Here is a 20,134-nt window from a genome sequence, read left to right as displayed (position 1 = left end):
CGATAAAACAAATAAAAATGATCCAATATTCTACTTTAAACATCACTACTGACGAGTCAAAGCACGTGTCAGAAAAAATTGGTTACAAAAACGCTACAAGAAAGGTTTACAGTCATAATAAAAAACACAAAATTAAGTTAACTAGTAAATTTTAAAAAAGTGACCATTTAGTTTTCGCATAACTTGCTAGAGATGCCCGTGGCTCCCCAATGACCGCTCTGTGGCCCCCCAGGGGGGCCGAGGGCCACGGTTAAGAAACCCTGGTCTACACACTCTAGAGGCATATGACGTCACGCATGCAAATAACCAGATAGAACGAATCCAAACGAAAAGCCAGGAGCATTTTGAGACGTCTATATGCTGGACGTGCGCTCCGCCATACAAAAAACAGGAAGTTGTTAGTAATAAGAGTGAATTCGTGAATAGGCTGGAAAGTCGCTGAACGTGTGACGTTGCTTCTATACAACACAGAAGTCGCCCGGATTTATTTCAAAAGCTACCAACAAGACGCTACCATCTAGTTTATCAGGCTTTTTAGAAACTCTTGATTTTACCGTAATTTTAGTAGCATTATATCTGTGGTTGTGCCAAGCCATCCTTACAGTTCGGTATTACAATTGCGAAATAGCTTATTAAAAGAAGATGGACACTTCACGGTCGTGATGATAATGTGCAGCGTTCGCCACACCACCCTTTCGCAAATTATGTGCCTTCTTGGAATAGTGGCTACTGTAACCAAAGGTCAGTAAACAAACTTGGCGTAGCTCAATCAGGCCTGTGTTTTATTTATTTTTTTAAATAATCTAATCACAACGTTATCAAGTTAATAAAAATATTGGCTGACCACAATTTATACTTAATTTTTGGAGACAATAAAATGACTGTGTTCGGAAAGGTTACAATAGAATGTTATTAACCTGTTGTTACTTCAATAAGCAACAAGGAATTGCATATTTAATATGTTTTAACATGAACTAGAACTTTTAGAGGGTCCGCGGCGAATGAAAATTTTAGTCTTAACTGAACATAAAATATAGGTAAATGGAAGAGGAAAACAAGTGAACCAATCTTAATTAACTTTATCGGTTACTTTATTATTAGTTTTACAACGTTCAAAATGATACCTAATTCTGTATGGGCTTTGATATTCTTATTACGTCTTACTACAACCTCCAATCATTATGCTCTTTTTTTTTTGTTTAAACCGGAGCAAACAATTTTTTTTTTTTTAACCGGAGCATACAAAAACTAAATGAAACGATGTCTGAAAACGTGGTGTTTTTGTTTAGTGAACTCTTATGTGATTTTTGTAAATATCCGATACCGGATTAAACTATTATTTTAGAAATGAAAGATATCGAATATAACTTTTTCTAACTTAAAAGCTACTTGTGCCGAAGAATACAGGTTTGTAGCAAAAGTCATTATGTTTAACGCATTTGCCACTCCATACTGGGGGGTTACAAATACGATTCGCATATGTCAATTTTGTTTAATTCGTCTAGTTAATCTCAGTTGTACAATTTTGTTATTTTTGGAGCTGATTTCCACAGATTATGTATAGATTATTGATGGCGAAATAACATGCGATTTTTTGATATCCGTACAGAGTTTGCCTGGTGTGATAGATATACAACATACTTTCAAATGCAAACCTCATAATGAGTGATCTGCTGCTATTCAGGGCAAAATGACAGCACCAATATATCGACGAAATGCTACGAAGTCACCACACAGCGTGGTACATTTGAACTTGCGAGAAAGCTGTGTCGCGACAAAAACATGGAGCTTGCAAGAGTGGACTCCGTGGCAGACGAGAAGATTCTGGATTGCGTCATCCAAAAAGCTAAACTGCGATCGTTTCCAGAGTCCGGAGTTTGGATAGGTTTGTGTTTCGTTAGATACCCATAAATACGGATGCCCGATTCTATCGTTTTGAAACCGATATTAGATGCCCATGAATATGGATGCCTCTAATACATTCGATCGAAGCCTATATTAGTTTATAATTTGTTTTGTTGTTATACCATGTATTTACAACAATTTACCTAAAAAAATAGAGAATGAACAAGAAAATTGGCCGTTTATTTCTTATGTAGCTGCCCATAGCACCATAGGCTACTAGCCTTGTGCGAAAGAGCCTTTCGAAAAACAAATAGCTCGGTCGAAAATTACGAATATGCCTTTTTTACTAAGCACTAAAACTTAATTTAAATGTAATAATATAATATCCAATAGTGTGAATAAAAACAATTTATTAAAAAAAGAAGCTTGTTTCTCACAAATCGGGTTTAACATACTGCATTACGAATTATAGATAAAGGCAAAAAAAATCGAAAATAGAGGTGAAAAAACTTCACCGAAGCGGTTCTAAACTAAAAATTCTGCTTGAACAAATTCCAATAGTTGATTTGACAATCTGTGGCTAGACAACTTTTCCATATAAATATCCAAAATCAGCCTCATGCATGTGGCCCAAATAACCGACCTTAATTCAGTTACTGCTACTTTAATATACAATGAAAAATTAACCACGCTGAAATGTTCCAAAGTCTAACCATTTCAAGAAAGAATTCAGTTAACCAGCAGAAATTTCTACAGAGTTCCTTTCCACAAATCAGCAAAAAACACTTTTCATTTCAGGCCTGCACCGTTCCACGACCAACGCAAGTGCATTTGAATGGCAAGACGGTAGAGCTCCAAGCTGGACGAACTGGTACGAGGGTCAGCCATCTCACTCAGCTGAGGCTTGCGTGGAGAAGAGGGCAAGATTCGGTTGGCGGTGGAACGACATAGCTTGCGACAACTACAGGAAACTGAAGTACTTCGCCTGCTACAAAGGTAAGGGTTCTTGTTCTAAAGATACTTGTGATGTTGAAGAACACAGGATTATCAAGCAGCGCTTGCATGCAAGGCATTGACTGAAAAGCGCGCGAGTGTACAATTTAAAACTGAGTTGTTGTAGTACCATAGGAAGCAGTCGCACGGTCGTTTATCAACTTGTTTGTCTATCTAACGTGCACAGCTCACTTGAACGGTCCAGGGTTACATATGCTATACTATGTTTGGGTTTGCCTACCTAAAGACGTACGCTTGTTTTAGAATTTAGTCCTAATTAAATTTGGACATCATGGCCAGTTTTACCTGTTTTGCAGATAAGAAAATAAAAATTACCTTTAATTTACAGATTTTTGAACACAAGCCTGATCTTGGGTAAAGTGTAAAAACATCATATACGGTTAACATGCATTGACTTCAACATGCAATATGACTTTAAGCAACTTACATCGGCCTTTTTAAAATATCACAAATTTTCATACCTTGTTTGTCACTGTACATTAGGGTTGTTCAAAAAAACACTTTTTTGTCAAATTTCAGTGGGGACCCCCTGGAATTGTTAGGTTGCGTCTAAAAACCCCACAAACCAAATCTAACTACGTTTGGTTCAGTATTGACCGTGCTACGTCAATTTGAAAATTCAGATTTAGGCTAAAATTTTTGAAAAAAATAAATTGTCCTCCCCCTAAAAAAAAAAAACTCCCCCTAAAAATTTTTTTTTTTGCATAGCTTTGCAATTGAATAGCTATAAATAAATCTGTTTCGCAGTAAAAAAGTGAGTAATTATGGTACAAATGTCACATTTAAACAACATTTATTAAGCTGTTTTGTACGAAAAATGGCTTCCTCACTGAAATTTGACATAAAAGTGTTTGTTTGAACAACCCTACTGTACATATGTACTGGGTAGTTCGGAAATGTTTCCCCTGAAATCAGTCGGCCTAATCAGGATTATAGTGAGAAAGGCAGGCTAGAAAAAAATAGCCTGCAGTGAGGTTCGAACTCACGACCTCGGACATAGCGGGACCGTCGCTTTTCAAACTGAGCTACACAGGCTCAGGGGGGTGCAAGTCGTGGAACGACCATAGTACCGTTGCCTACCATACCCTATTCCTACATGCAAATTCATATTAGGGGATCAACAGCCACATAAAACCAAATCATTAAATCCACAGGAGTGTATATAATGTGATCAGCCCTGCTGAAGTAGTAATGACCAACCATGAAAGTATACTTATTATAATACAAGGGTACCTTCGGAAAGCCATTACCGGGATCAATCGGCCTAATCAGGATTATTCTGCCAACAAGGCTAGGCTAATAAAACAACTAGCATGCGGTGAGGTTTGAACTCACAACCTTGGCGAAATCAGTGCCGTTACTTTACCTACTGAGCTAGACAGGCTCAGAGTATAGCAGATCGATTAATGACCAAAGCATCGTTGCTGCATCCTGTTCGTTTGTTCAACACGTTAAGGGATAAACAGCCACTCGACGTATGTTTTACACGTTGATGTACGAGCGAGATGATCAAGAAGCATTAACTGAACACTTACCGTACTTAAATCTACCTACCGCAATACCAAAATATAAAAGATAAAACATATATTGGTGTCCGATAGCTACTAAAGATGACACGCAAACGTTTTGTAGAGCATTAGCAGGAATTTTAATACTGCAATAAACTTTAATGTAACCACTGTTGTGTTTTCAGTATGCAAAGGCAGCGAGTCGGCGTCCAACTGTCTACAACCAACAGCACAAATATCTGATAGAAATAAGATAGCTACAGCAAGTGAAAGCACCAAGAGAGAGGAAACAACAGCAACTATAACAACAACAACAACAACAACAAGAAAACAGCCAACAACAACAGCAACCTCTTCTCAAAAAAATGCTGCGACTACAAGAAACACACAAACCACCAGTTTCGAAACTGAATCCAACCAACTATTAACCAATAGATCAACGCACCAAGCGACTTCTACTACGAAAAAGATGCAATTAATATCAAAACAAAATCACCCGGAAGTTTATGGAGCGTTACCAGCAGTTCGAGCGTCTATCAAAGATCGCCAACAAAGTAATTGAAACGGTTTCAATTTGAACCATAGAAAGTAGCATATCTTTGTTCTTCGCTTTAAAATATCACAAACCTGGTCATTCAACATTTTGTCGTATGGGACCACTATACTACTCACATTTGTTAATTCAATTAACGTTGGAAGTTGCATAATATTCCCCTGGGATATACTTTTTCACTAGCTGTTCGCAAACCATAAGTGGTTCTTGTTGTACTGACATGTTTTATTCGCACTATGTGGCCACATTAACAAAACGCCATTTTTAGGGTTATAGGTCAAGAAAATTTGTCGATAACACCATATATATCATTCGATCTAGGTTTTCTTTAAAGCATTTGTGAAATCTATTAAAGAATATGTAATCCTACAACAAAAACAACCAGCTTAAATCTTAGTTTCAGCAAAGAAAAACCTTAAGCAGCTCATTACGGTCAAAACATCGGAGAGAACTACTTTTTCGCGGCACGAAACGCGCGAACAAGTCCTAGGGTCAAAGGATCAAATCTCGCTGCGGGTGGACACCGACGAGAGCTTCATGGCAACAGTGAAGACCCTCCAGCTGGTCGCGGATCTGGAGTTGGTAGAAGGCAATGAAAATATTGGGCGCTCTGAAGTAACTAGAGAGGCACCGCTCGGTACTCTGTTAGAGATAACTCCTGAAAGACACATTGAAAACATCACCGTCAGGTGAGGACGAAATAGATAAAAAAATGCTGACTTTTGAGTTTCGTTTCAACAATCTGAGCTTGAAACTTAGTGTACAAACCAAACTTTTTTAATGTATAAGCATTAGACGCTTAACGGATCAGGCCAAGGCCCCTAGAGTTTTCTTGAAATGTTGCGTCCAAGAGTATTGGTAAGTTTAAAATGCTGCGAACAGCAAAGGCAGTTAACATTTTTTGGTGTGAAGTCGGCGTCTCAGAAATGTTCTACACTTGTTTCCTAAACAAATCCATCATATTGCCTTTACTGGAGTTACCAAAACAGTATTCTATATTGGTAAACTCATTCCCAGACTCTTGTTGTTATATTATAACATATTAAGCTTCAAAGCGACTCAAAAAACAAAAGTTGCGAATTTGCGATGTTTAAAAAAATATAAAAGAAACAAAACACGATATAGAAAAAACAGCAAACGAGCCAACCTTAAAATCTACCGCTACCGCTATAGGTTCGGTGTCAAAGTGAGTGTCGACGAAGCACGTCAGTTGCTAGCTGGCATAAAGGACAAGTACAGCGGCAGGTTTCAGCCTCACTCGGTGGAGCACAAGTGCGTTTACTGGGACGAGGACAAGGCCCGCTTCTCCAGCTTTGGAATGCACGTGTCGGAAGTTTGCAACGACGAGGTCCGCTGCGTTTCAAACCACACAACCATATTCGCAGTTCTGCTTTCGGTCACCGGCAGAGTGGTGCCTTATCAGGCGCGGGTAAGTTCATTTTTCTTATGCTGATTTTAGGCAACGCTGGTTAACCTGGGATCATTCTTCAAACAAGTATGTATAAAAATTGTTTAAGGGTGTAAAGCGTTACGTGTACCAATTGTTGTTATTAACATTTTTTTAAATATAGTTGCTAGCCCTCTAGTGTAAAAAAGATAATATTTCAAACATTTAATTATGTCGTAATTATAATAGGCTCCATGTGAGATTCGATAATCATAGCCAGGGTATATTTGTGTTGGCAGTCATGTTTAACATTTGGGTAAATAAGTTCAAATTGTTAAAACTATTCTTAACAAGAAAACCGCTTCTACACAGTAGATGTATAAACGTTTGCTTTATAAGCTTGAATGTTTGATACGAAGTTTCCCAACGCTTACACTTTCCCTAATTTGCACAATACTACCTTTCGGATAAATACCGCCTTCAAAATAATTTATATAAATCCATTAAATTTGCAAACATTTTTCAGGTTCTGACCTACTTATGCGAGGTCGTGTCCATTCTTTCACTCGTACTGACGCTGGTCGTGATCAACCGAGTGAGGAAGCGGATACGAAACGAACGAACCATTGTGCAGATAAATCTGACTGTGGCCTTACTTATTTTTCACGTGTCGAATACTTTCCACGACTTGGCCTTAAACGACCACGGAGCTTGCGAGATTGTTGCTGTGACGCTACATTTCTCTATTCTGGGTTCAGGTAAAGGCCCGTTTACACTACAGCTGCACTGGGCGTGAAAATCGCCCCAAAACGTAACGTGTTTCTATAGCTGCACTGCGGGATTGAGTTTAGCAAAGCGTGAAAATCGCTCCAAAGCGTAACTTTAAGCTAGCTGCAGCTGCTGCACGGGGCTTGAGTTTAGCAAAGCTTGAAACGCTCGCCACAACAGAATTTAAATGCAAATTACGCTTTGCTCAGCTCAGTGCAGCTGTAGTGTAAACGGGCCTTAAATGTTGCACACTATTCAAATTAGGGATAAAATCATTCATTCTCTCTGAAAACATTTGCCAGTTATGTTGTGTTAGTGTGGTCAATTCCCGCAAACCTCCAACCAAGCGTCCAGGTGTGTTTCTTGCTGTTTCGTAAAGTGGGGTTTTAGGGGTATGCCTTCAATCAAAATAAGTACACCGTTTATAAAGTTAATTTGTTTAGCCTACACCCAAAACACACTATTCGAACTAATTGAAAAATAAAAAAATGTTGGTTTACTTTTGTTCGCGAAATATTCGTTCGCGAAAGCCAAAAGCATTTAGTTAGTATAGGTGACAATGTTTTACTTTTTTTAATTTTTTACTGTCCCACCAGCTCATCCTTAATATAAGGGGTGCGCACCCGAGAAAGTTTTGGACTACCCCCAACTCCACTATGGATACCAATCCTACTGGCGTCATTCTTCAAATCTGTAACACATTTAGTGGATTTTTAATCAATCGCTTGATTTCAATACATTGCAGTCACTGTTTTCAAATAACTTAACTTGACAAAGCATTTTGACAAATGGCTGTTCTTGGACTTAAGTCTTAGGCTAAGAGTTAAATTTAAAATATATTATTTGTCAAAAATTGGTTATGCCTATTTCCCTAAATTTCTAGTGTTAAATTTACTTGCTATTTTGTACGTTTTTGGTGTTTGCTTTAGGAAGTATTGCTTGGGACTTATTTGTACTAAAACTAATTTGTTAAGTAACTGAAAAAAAGAGTTAATTTGCTATGGCAAGTACTTGGACTGGGACTTGACATAACATTAACTGAATATTAGTTGACTTTCTTTTGCAAATGACCCGACTTTGGAGTTTACAAAACTGCTATTTTCCTCTCGCTTGCTTGTTGAGTAACATTCATAAATCCAACAGCATGCTGGATGCTGGTCGAGGGAGTAACACTGCTTTTAAAGACCACAGACCAAGCAATGAGGTTCACTTCACACAGGAAGGCAAACCTATACAAGTTCCTCTTCGGTTGGGGATTCCCCGCTATCTTGGTCCTGTGTAGCGCGGTTTCGGGATTTGCGATGCACAAGTACATGGAGGAGAATGAGCTGGAAAGGTAGGCTAAACGACTAGCGATATCCTATGTTATGTTGTCCGTTTTTCCTATCGCGGATTCCTTTATTGCTAAAATTAGGTTATTCATAAAAAATACTAAACTGTTGGAATAACCCTACTGTTTGAAGTCCAAATTGATTTTTAATAGGCCTAATACTACAGTGGTTTGATTCGCGCAGGGTCACTAAGGGTTGTATGAGTCGTCGCCGTTTAATTTAATACTCAAGTTTAAGATTTAAAGAAAAAAATTAGGAAAATCTGAGCAGAAAGAGATGTGAACCTAAAAGTATAGAGTAGCAAAAAAGAACCTTGCATACATCTTCGATAAATCCTAATACTCAGGAGAGGCAACGCTTCGACAAAGAATACGATTGTAGTTGACTCTGCTATATCTCATATGAGCAAATTAAAAAACAAGGTCGCCAGAGAAAAACGTTCGGAACCACACAGTTAAGATATATGATATATTCGGTCATCTCCTTTAAGGTTCGAGAGGTGCTGGGTCGGATCCGGAGACTTCCTCATCCCGACTGTAATCCTCCCGGTGACTGCGAGTATCACGATCAACCTCCTCATCCTGATTCGAGTCGGCTTCTTCATCTACAAGATGAGCAAGCAAACCGAGACCTTCAAGCCGGTCGCCCACCGATGCGGGAGCGGGAGATGCAAACTGGACACGACTCATTTGCGAGCTGCACTTAGAGCCGCAGCCCTACTATTACCCATCATGAGCGTACCATGGCTGCTCTTTCTGCTGGCTGGTAAGTGCGATAAATAGTAAGAGAAACTAAGGCACACACTGACTATAAACAACATCAAGTGTTATAATTAGTTTTCGGGTCATAAGAATAAGATGATCTAAAGCGGGGTCAACAACAACGTCTTACGAAAAATATATTTTCTATTTAATAGCGGTGCAACAGGGAAACATGTATATTGTATATTAGCCTACTTATAGGTTGCCAGAATATATACAGAAAAACAAGTGCAAAGTTGTTCGTTGGCAAATATTTTTTTCGTTTATTCCGTTGAACCGGTGGAGTCTGTACCAATGACAGGCTAAGCATAATGTTGCGTAAAAAACTGGGTGCTATTTTCGTTGGTTGAAGGTAAACTTGTGCAACTTAGGCAATTTATAAATCCTTAATAACAAACGAATTCCATTCGATATTTACCTAATAAATAGAAACACTATTTTGAGAGCTTATTCCCGTACATTTTTTCAACAAACGGTCAGCCTCTAAATATATTGGTATAGTGCTTTTAATTGGAAGCAAGTCTAGCTTTGTAGTTAGTGGAATTTTTTCAAATTTGCAAGCTATAGGCCTACCAAGTACAAATTATCCACACAGACGCCGGTGTCGTGTTCCTGTACCTGACGATAGTGGTGAACGGGCTGCAGGGATTCTTCGTTTTCCTCGTTTACTGTGTCTTCAGCAAGGAGGTACGAAACGCCGCCCTGGGTGCCTGGAACAAGACGGCTGTGGGCAAGAGAATCTCAGTGACCAGAAACAAGCCACTCCAAGTCAACAGCACGGGTAGTGGGGACTCGGGTATCGGCAGCACTATAACGCACGGCGGCAATGGAGTGATCACTAACACAACCGGACAAAGCAGTGTCGTCAACAAGTCTTTCCAGAACGAATTGAGTTGCAATGAAGACTTTGGCGAAAAAGATGAGGTCGAGACACATTCAAATATGTGATAATCGAAAGAAAATTTGAGTCAATTTCTCTCCATTCCAAAAATGGATTTAAAGTATGAATAGTATAGGTGTAGCTGTCGAAATCGCTAAACACCTACCTGAGAAAACCGAATGTGACTAAAAATGACGATAAGGCTGTCGAAGGCCTCCTATGACAAAATATTTTCTGTAGAAAACTTAGGTAAAAATAAATAAATTAATTTGTAATCGTTCAATCTGCTCTTAATTTGATTTCTAATCAATCAATTTGTTCTATCTGAAGAAGTCGAGACTTTATCGACACGCATTGTGCCTGTATAAACTAATAGTGCTTGATTTTATAAATTTGTTTTGTAAATTGTTTAATATTTCAGTAAACAGATTTAAGTACGGCGTTGATTTGTCTAAAAGCAAGTATACGCAGGAAGGTCGCTTCCTTTATAACGCTAGTTAACTGAGGGCAGTTTCAGGTTAAGGGAATTTAAGAAGATAAAACACAAGTTGCCATATAGGTGTTATTGCAAAAAAACAAACGCGTAACTTTAATGTGTCGTTATCCACGTTATGACGACACTTAACATAAAAATCAATCGAATATAACTATAATGTGTAATATTTTAGCGTTTAGTGCAACACATAAAAAATACGGATTTGGAAATCAACTAAATAGAAGGAGGTGGAAGAAAAGATTGTTAAGAAAATAATGTCTTTCAAAGACAGGACAATATCTGTCGCTTAGTACGTAAAAGCCGCAAATATGGAAAAGGTACCATTCGATATAAGTATTACTTTGTTCACAGGAGTAAATGCAAAAACCTGGAAATTAAACAGCTTAAGGTAAGACGTAAACAAAAACTGCAATCGGCAATCCAAGGCAAAATTTTCGGAAGTAAAATCCTAAAAAAGAACAATAAGGCTATAAGGTCGAAATATATTGCAGATAAAATTCACAAGTGCAGAACGTGTTGTAAATATTAGGTGATGGATTGCACTTCGAAAGTCAAAATTTTAGCGGGCCATTATAGGTCGCATAGTACAAAACTATGCATCACTATATACGAATCTGTTCATAAGTTTAATGGTGAAAATGACGGCCCAAATAGACGTAAAAAGCGACATGATGTGGCCTTTATATCACTGATGATGGCATGAGCATTTGCCGAAACGTTTGAACAATAAAGCATGTCGCTTTTTACGTCTATTTGGGCTGCTATTTTCACCATTAAAGTGCATCAAACAATAATCAATATAAATGTGAATCAAATATTAATCAATAGAAATCCTAATTGGCAATTCCGTAAGGCAAAAGGCAGGTAGAGGTAAAATCGTGACTCAATTGCGAGAAACAAAGCGCTGCAAGTAACATGGGCAAAAGCTTCATGGTTCTATACATACAAAAAGTAAAGATAACACTCACACTCATAGCACTAATTTCCCGTCGTCATCGTCGCCTTTAAACGAATTAAGCAGCACAACGCCGAGAACAACCGTTACAAAGCCGCAAAGCAGGCCAACGCAACTCTCGCCGCTCATCGAGGACAACTCGCGAAAGAGAAGGATGGATCCGATAACCACGAAAAAGTTGGTAAACACATAACGGACAGGAATCACTTTACTGGTTTCGAACAAAGCAAGCGCACGACTCAGGTAAACGATCTGAAGCACAATGCCCAAGACTAACTCGATAACAAGCGCCCAGAAGAGGGGGTGCAGGTATATTTTCAGGGGGGTGCTGTACGCCTCTTCTATTGCTGGTGATGGCGCCAGGGCTTCCTTGAGGGCGATTCCCAGGCTCTTTCCGCAGAGAACGGACATGGCGCCATTAAGTTGCAAATGGTAACATACACCAGTAGGTTGTGTTGGCCGCGGCGCGGGGCAAGGTCGATTATCAGGTAAAGGGTGGCGGCAATGAGAACTGCGCAGTAGACAAGGAACGCTGTGAGGAAAAAAGAGGGACGACGTGTTATTGGAAATGTTTGAGTAGCTTTTTTGGCATGCAAAATAAACAAGTTTTCTCTTTTGGCATTTTAAGTTAAATGCTGTGGTATGTTGAAGGATAGATTAAAGTTCGTGCTAAGACTTCTAAATCCCTTCTACGAGGCAAATAAATCCTGCAGATGCAAAACGTCAAACGTGACTGGTCCCACATCTCCCCTACAGTTAAGTATATTGGCGATATCATGCAAAATAAAGCATAAATCGCACACAGGAAGCCGTTCTGCAAATATTATTACAAAAAAATGGAACAGTAGGCGAAGAAAGCTGAAAGGAAAAATATGTGTGACACGTTAGCCGAAATATTTCACTATAGGCCATATTCTCGTTAAGAATAAAGGTAAATTGAAGTATGACGAAATGTCATTTATATATCGGCCTTAGTTTGCGTTAGTTTTCGAGTGAATTTGATTAAACAAGGGATGGGCAAAATGTTTAAAAACAAATTGATGGTTATTCCGTTAAAAAATTAGACTTTTTACTTAATGCTCATCGCGTAACTGACGTCACTGACTGGCAGTGTGTTCGGACTGGAGTGGATTTAAAGAAAGTGTAGTTTCTCAGTTTTTTAGATTTTTCGTTTTTTTTTCTCATTTTTTTTATTTAGAAACAGAGCAGACTTGAACAACTAGATAATTTTAGTTTTCTAGTTCGACAGAGCAATGTGCTTGTAATAGTAGGCTTAATTTTTGATAACTTGTACATTGCTAGTTCTAATATAATTTTCGTTTAAATTTTCAGCAATGCGCGGCGAAATATACAGCCTGAAAAAGAATGCGGTAATTGACCTAATCTAAAAGCTATCATGATAATTCAAATCTTATTTAAAAAACATGAAAGAAATTCTAGTTTTCCCGAATCTGGTGTATAGTTGTTATTAAAATAATTAAAACCCCGATCTCTAAGCAGGGTGACAATATATACACATTTTTTGTTTGCAAGAAATGTGCTTGAAATTAAAAAATTTAAGAGCAGTATATCTTAAACAACACACTGTACTTGTCTATCCAAACTAAGCTGTAGCCTTTTGACCTTTACTATGGGCGGGCAACCTACGGCCAGATCCGGTACGTCAACGCAAATCATGCGGCTCGCAACCTATTTTTCAAACTGGGCGCACGCCATTCCTCATACATTTTCGGTTATTTTAACTAATTAAAAGCAAAATTGTTCTGCGCTTGGTGTAAATCTTGTTCCTGCATCAAATACAACATGTAGTTAGATCCTTTCCAACTGCAGATTAATAGTCGTTGCGATTGCTACAGTAAGATATGTCTACACAGTTATATTTAACGGCCCGCAGAAACCTTTGAAATTGGTTTGGGTCCGCGACCTGAAAAAGGTTGCCCACCCCTGCCCTACACAACGCAAGACACGACCGGCGGTGAAGTTCTGAGGTTTATATGCGAAAGTTAATAAACACTTCAGTGTCGAAACCAAGATAGGACGAATTGAGCGTAAATCGCGTCAAGCATAAACTTGGCGAAATTGTTCCACACGAAATACTCCCGGCAGGAAACAAATACAAGCTACTAACCGGTGAACAATAAAGTTGGTTTAAAAGGTGATTAATGTATGTTCAAACAAAATAACAAAATGACCATCAACAAGATAAATAAGGTCTTATAGGCGATTACGAAGCGATAAAACTTGAAATAGTGCAAGCCTCAGTAAAAGTTCGACGCCCAGTCCGAACCCGTCTGTATAGGTCTAGGTAATACATGATCCGGCGTCCATTGGTATAACAAACTAGAACACAGATTTACTGCAATACAAAACATAAGGAACACGAAATTTGTAGCGTATAAAGATGTCGATAAGACGAGAACATATCTCTTCTATTTTTTTGCTTTCAAATAAAAATGAAAAGGGTTGATCGAATACTAGAGACAAATTCACCTCAAAGTACTTTAGTGCAAAAGATGAAAATCGACTGATATGGAACGCAATGATTAAGAAATAAACAAGGACTTCACGATATCAAAAGAAACAATTCGAAAATGTATTTTGGACAGGAATCTAAACAAAATTTTGCATTGCTCACTATACAAAGCAACTAAAATATACTCGACATCAAAGTCGAAAAACTAAATCACTTTTTCTGCCAATTGTACGTATGACGTAGGGAATCAGTCCCAATGAAATAAAAACGAGCTTTAAAATCGAACCTGAACGAAAAAGGGGGACTGCCATGAGTCACATAATAAGGTTTACTGTGGCACGCTTGTGAGGTTGTAGGAATAGCAACCAAAATAAGCGCAAATACTCGGGTCACTTTGGGGTAGATAATGAGCATTGGACCTGCAAATACTTATTAAATACCATACAAAAGATAACAATATGTCAGCAACAACCGATTAAAAAGTAAAGAAGTTCCGAATAATGCCAAATGTTTTACGCAATGTTGGCTCTATTTTGCAAAAACGATTAATTCGCACGTAAAAATGTAAGTTAGTCCTACAAATGTTTTTCTAAAATAGTAACGACTTACAAAGTACATATTACTGAAGCAGGCAGCCAAAGTCAAATTAATATAAAGTTTGTTGCATGCAAAACCAAAATCAATCGTTTAGGTAATAGTCACTCGGGGACAAAGAATAATAATACAAAAGAAAAATAAAGGCACAAAAATAATGCTTCAACTTTAACACCACAAATTAATCGCTTTGAATACTAGTGTAAAATGATCTACTTTTGCAATATCGTAGTAACGTTAAACAGTTAAGGCCCGTTCACACTACAGCTGCACTGAGCTGAGCAAAGCGTAATTTGCATTTAAATTCTATTGTGGCGAGCGTTTCAAGCTTTGCTAAACTCAAGCCCTGTGCAGCAGCTGCAGCTAGCTTAAAAATACGCTTTGGAGCGATTTTCACGCTTTGCAAAACTCAAGCCCAGTGCAGCTATAGAAACACGTTACGTTTGGAGCGATTTTTACGCCCAGCGCAGCTCAGTGCAGCTGTAGTGAAAACAATTTCACGCCCAGTGCAGCTCAGTGCAGCTCAGTGCAGCTGTAGTGTAAACGGGCCTTTACGTTAAACTCGTGATTGGCTGCAGGTAACAAAAAGATTTTAAGATCGACAAACGCTTCATAGTTGAGGCGCAATTACGCGCTGAACATACAAAGGTAAAAAAACCAAAGGTTAAGTAGAAAACTAACAAGGTTAGGCAACTCTAGTGGTTGACGCGGGGTTATTTTGATCAAAATTAATGCATTAGCGAAACAACTGCATTTAAAAAAAGGAAATAGAGTCGTTATAAACCATCCCTCGACTTGTATCGCTTTTGCACACAGCAAATTTATCGACAATGCAGGGATAAAGTTTTTTGCATACGAGGCAACGCCAGTCAATAAGAATCACGTCGCGCAAAGATAATGTAAAATTAAACGTATAGCACAGTCATAGGTCAAATAACAAGTATAGCTTCAAAAGTTAAAACTACCACGGAAACGCTTCGAATACTTTGTAAAAACAAATTCACTTTTGCAATACCGTAGAAAGGTAAGTCGAGACAAAATCGCAATTGAGCTGCAGGGAACAAAAATATAGTCAAACGGACAAACATTCCGCATCGCTACACAATTCCGCGCCTCACACACACACACACACACAAAACTAAGACAAAGAGGTCCAAAAACAAACGAAATGAGGCTCACAAAGCCAGGGGTGCATCGTCGTCGATCCGACGGGCGCTCTTGAAAGAATTAAGCAGCACAACTCCGACAACGACCGTTACAAAACCGCACAGCAGGCCTACGCAACTCTCCCCGCTCATCGAGGACAACTCGCGAAAGAGAAGGATAGAGCCGATTACAAGAAAGAGGTTGGTGAAGACGTACTGAACTGGTATAACTGCGCTTGTGTTGAAAACGGCAAGCGAACGGTTCAAGTACACAATCTGAATGACCACGCCCAAGACTTGTCCCACTATAAGTAGCCAGAAGAGGGGGTGCAGGTAGATTTTCAGGGGGGCACTGGCCGGTGATGGCGCCAAAGCATCCTTGAGGGCGATGCCTAAGCTCTTGCCGCAAAGGACGGACATGGCGCCGACCATGTTGCAAATGGTGATGTAAACCAGTAGGTTGTGTTGGCCGCGGCGCGGGGCAAGGTCGATTATCAGGTAAAGGGTTGCAGCAATGAGAACTGCGCAGTAGACAAGGAACGCTGGAAGAAAAAATAGGGACGACGCATTAACAAAGGAACAAGTTTAGTGGTTCGTTTTGTTAATTTGGAGTCACAAAATTGCGTGTCCGTTCGTGTAAGCTTCTAAACATTTCGCTCGAAACCACAAGAAAGCATTGCCTGTCACAGCATTTTGGTGTTATAGGACTAAAATAAAACAAGGGTTTACTTGGCTTCGTTGTATAATGTCAAAATGCGCAAGATTCTTCAGGGTCTTCAATAGAAAGAGAGTGGTCCAAATAATAGATAAAAGATTCATTATTTTATTAGCAAACGTTTCGGCAAGTACTTTTGCCATCATCAGTTCGGCCGAAACGTTTGCTAATAAAAGAATGAATCTTTTTTCTATTATTTGGGACACTTTCTTTCTTTTGAAGATCATGAATAGATCCGTGTTTAGTGTGCTTCAGGGCAAGTTTGAAAAAAAAAAGTTAGTTCTGTGGTGTGCGTCTTTTGTGACGTGGCGCCATATGATTGGCTTATTCGTGCTTTCAACAAATATTGCACAACATTGAGCTGTATTCTCACTTGTAAGTCTATAGTTGTGATAGGAGGTGGTTCAGATAATTCTCAAACGTTTTAATGGCAGAAAATAGATTTGGAAACAAAACAATTAAGCGTGATTTCGAATTGTATATATATATGTTTGACCATTTACGCATATATTGAGAACTTGGTTAAATTTAAATAACTTTGCACCAAATCGGAATTTTTCGTTTTGACTCGTTGACTGCGTTCTGCTTTAATATGTTGGCCACTGTGTACAAAATTTAAAACAAGACTTGAATAATTTTAAGGTAACACCTCATATTTTACAGATTTAAAACATTCAATCACTTCAAATTTATACACAAGTGTAAGACGAGTGCATTTGTTGGTTTAAAGGGACGACTGGAAACATTATTTCTGCGAAACAAGCCTATACTTCCAAATGGTTAATCAATCGCCATTTTGGCAACTTGAAACGACGGTTTACTGTATTTATGTGCAAAACAGACTCGCCAAAAATTGATCGACGGGTGTGTCGCAAAACCTCGAAGTAAAAAGTTCTAGTTTAACACTAAGTATAGGAAACCGGTTAAATAATAATTTATTTTAACACTGTATCAATTGTAGGACTACCAAAGCGGCAGAAAGCATTTTTCTGGGTTTATAACACCAATGGGATTTTATAGCAGAGTTTTTTATGTGAATATAATTATATTGAATCCATTTTTGAATAAAAGGAACAAACAAAAAAATTTACTATAAAAGTCCTCTACTTTCTGAGTAGACCTATGTGACCTTTCCGAGTATTATTATATGAGGTCAATGGGTATTTTGATAAGCGTAAGTGAAAATGGTAACTAAAATCTGAAATGCTTAGATTGTAGTGCTTTTTAAACTGAGTGCCTCGAGACATTCTCAAGTGTGACGCAAAAGTTTTTGCAATTTTGAACAAAACTGATTTCTATTACAAATAGACATGCGAGCAAGAATACTGGCCTTGAATAAAACTATAAAAAGTTTTAGCAATTGTCTTGCAGGGTGATTGTCAAGTAATAATTTGAACTAGACAAAGGCTACAAGTGAGCTGCCATTTTTTTAGTGAGTTGTAAGCTGTAAGCTGAAAAAGTAAGATCCAATAAACCTAAAAGACGGGACCGCGGAATAGAGCAGCACAATGGGGATGTTACCGTTTCGCTTAAAATGGCAAAAAAGTATTCAAGGTATCACCTGTCATTTGACTAATAGCCGTTTCTCCAATGAATACCGATATTTTACCCAATATGAAGTGCCAATCAGGCAACTGAAAAACGCGATTTTAAGGCGTTTTTAGAACAACTAATTTTCTGAAGTAGGGAAAACTTTAATACTGCGCATTTCTACAATTATCCCACCCAGTGTTGTAATGACTTTAGTCACTGACTTGACTTAAGTGCACTTAAGTCACTGTTTTAAAATGACTTGACTTGACTTAAGTATTTTGACCAGAATGACTTGACTTAACTTAAGTCTTTTGGACAAATGACTTGACTTGGACTTGAGTCATTCTGTCAAACATCTTGCAATTAAGTTAAGTGTTTTTTATTAAAATGTATCTCAAGTTGTGCACACTAAACAATTTATTGCTGCACATTTCCTTTGTGTAAATTTTTAGTTAAATTGTTGCTCATTATCGGACGAGTTTACCAATTTTAATAGTTTAACAGTTTACTTTTATGACAATAACATGACTTGAAATTGACTTGCTCTCATAATGACTTGACTGGGACTGGACTTGGGCAAACGATGACTTGGACTGGGACTTGACTTGTTATTTTTGCGATAGACTTGACTTGCACTTAAGTTAATTATTCAAATGACTTGACTTGGACTTAAGTCATTTCAAAATGACTTGTTTACGACACTGATCCCACCTGTATCAGTGAAACTGTCCACCAGTTCTGCGAAGTTTGAGATTTGTTCGTGACGCGGAGAGTGGATAACAATGACGGTGGATCCGACCAAGCTAAGCAAAACACCGATCTTTCCAAGCCGGTTCAGCTTGTCTTTCAGGAAGATGGACGACAAAACAGCGCTGCAAATAAACAACGGCTGTGATAAAACAACACGAAAATAATCAGTTCGTATTACACAAACCTAAATAATAGGTGTTTGTTCAGTTGTTTCTCTTACACATTTTCTTTAAATGAGTAGATTTGTGATAGTTTATATCAGTGTTTCTAAGCTACTTTCTGCGGCAAAAGTCATAAGTAAAACACAAACAAGGAATAACTTTTCTCAATTCGATTTTAGTTCATAAAACTTTAGTTCATAATTTTGCATATACATTGACTTGTGACGAATTCTGGTTTATCCGCCATTTACATTTTCTGCTCAATGTTTTTCCAAGGCTTAGGTGCCACTAAAACTCAAGCAACTCAAGCGAAAACAAATCACTTTATAACCAGTGTTACCATAGAAATTACTTCAATATTAAGGAGAAACTAAACAATAAAAACAATCTTATGCCATGTTTTCGTATTGCTTGCGCAATTTTTTCTCAAATATTTCAGAAATCTTGCTCAAAATCAGTCCCAGTAAATCCAACCATTTAAAACTAAACGAAGTGAATGAATCAAAGTTCAGTTACAAACCATAAACTTTTACAATGTTTTTTTATATTATTGCTGGATGAAAAACGATCTTATCTTTCAATCGTTAAATAAACCAAATCCTATCATCATTAGTTCTTTAAATTGGGAAAACTATAATATTTACGGCATTTTTTACATATCACTTTGATTACATTTTAAACGTAATTTTTTATAGTTTTCGGACATATAAATCAAATTTCATCAATAGTAGCGCTAAATAACCTAATCGATTTCCTTTAAAATACAAAAATGATCAAAAAACACAGTCGTTTTGTATAAATAAAGAGGTTTTCCTGTAGCAATTCAAACCCAAAAATACAAGGTTCAGTCAAGGCTAAACCCGTTGCTTTGTTCGTAACAATGCCTCCTGTTTGTCACAATACGATCAATAACCGACAATGGTTTAACGTAGGTCTGTTGCCTTGGCATTTTTATTGGCAAAAATTACCACATTAGGCGGGGAAATTTCCAACGGTTATTTGTGCGTTTTCTAAATTAAAAGTAGGCCACCATGGGTTTTCTGTTTTGCAGCGTAAGGTTTCTGTTCGCTAGCGTAGGGTTAGTCAGTTTTAATTGCAGGTTTAGGAAAAAGTTACGCCAAGTATAGCGAAGAATACCTTCATTCGAAGGTAAGTGTTAATAAATTGGATTTTTTTGTTCTGTAGAAGGCAATTTTAACCTTATATAAAAATGTTTAACGCAGTTATCTGCTTTTTACTTCCGCATATTTTTAAATGTAAGACAG

The 20,134-nt window shown here is 37.9% G+C and overlaps 2 protein-coding genes across 2 annotated transcripts in view; one reads left to right on the top strand and one right to left on the bottom strand.

The window, feature by feature from the left end:
• Positions 1-563: 563 nt before the first annotated feature.
• On the top strand, positions 564-10,421 carry LOC146139405 (uncharacterized). The gene is made up of 10 exons (XM_083392279.1): positions 564-741; positions 1,685-1,885; positions 2,644-2,841; positions 4,553-4,921; positions 5,318-5,609; positions 6,094-6,349; positions 6,834-7,065; positions 8,219-8,411; positions 8,897-9,171; positions 9,763-10,421. Exons 1-10 carry the CDS (start codon positions 663-665, stop codon positions 10,113-10,115), a joined length of 2,448 nt encoding a protein of 815 aa, XP_083248405.1. The 5' UTR covers positions 564-662; the 3' UTR covers positions 10,116-10,421.
• A 427-nt stretch (positions 10,422-10,848) lies between these two features.
• Positions 10,849-20,134, bottom strand: part of LOC146139401 (magnesium transporter NIPA2-like) — a 34,769-nt gene continuing 25,483 nt past the window's right edge. The window contains exons 4-6 of the mRNA XM_083392428.1: positions 18,670-18,830; positions 15,745-16,252; positions 10,849-12,030 (exon numbers count right to left, since the gene is read on the bottom strand). Coding sequence (XP_083248554.1) covers positions 11,514-12,030; positions 15,745-16,252; positions 18,670-18,830 — 1,186 coding nt within the window. The 3' untranslated portion in view covers positions 10,849-11,513. The remainder of the gene's footprint in view (positions 12,031-15,744; positions 16,253-18,669; positions 18,831-20,134) is intronic.

The sequence above is a fragment of the Ascidiella aspersa genome, chromosome 6, assembly GCF_963924565.1.
Source record: "Ascidiella aspersa chromosome 6, kaAscAspe10.2, whole genome shotgun sequence".
NCBI classification, from domain to species: domain Eukaryota; kingdom Metazoa; phylum Chordata; class Ascidiacea; order Phlebobranchia; family Ascidiidae; genus Ascidiella; species Ascidiella aspersa.
Note: the sequence above shows the minus strand (reverse complement) of the source record. Positions and strands in the feature narration are given on the sequence as shown.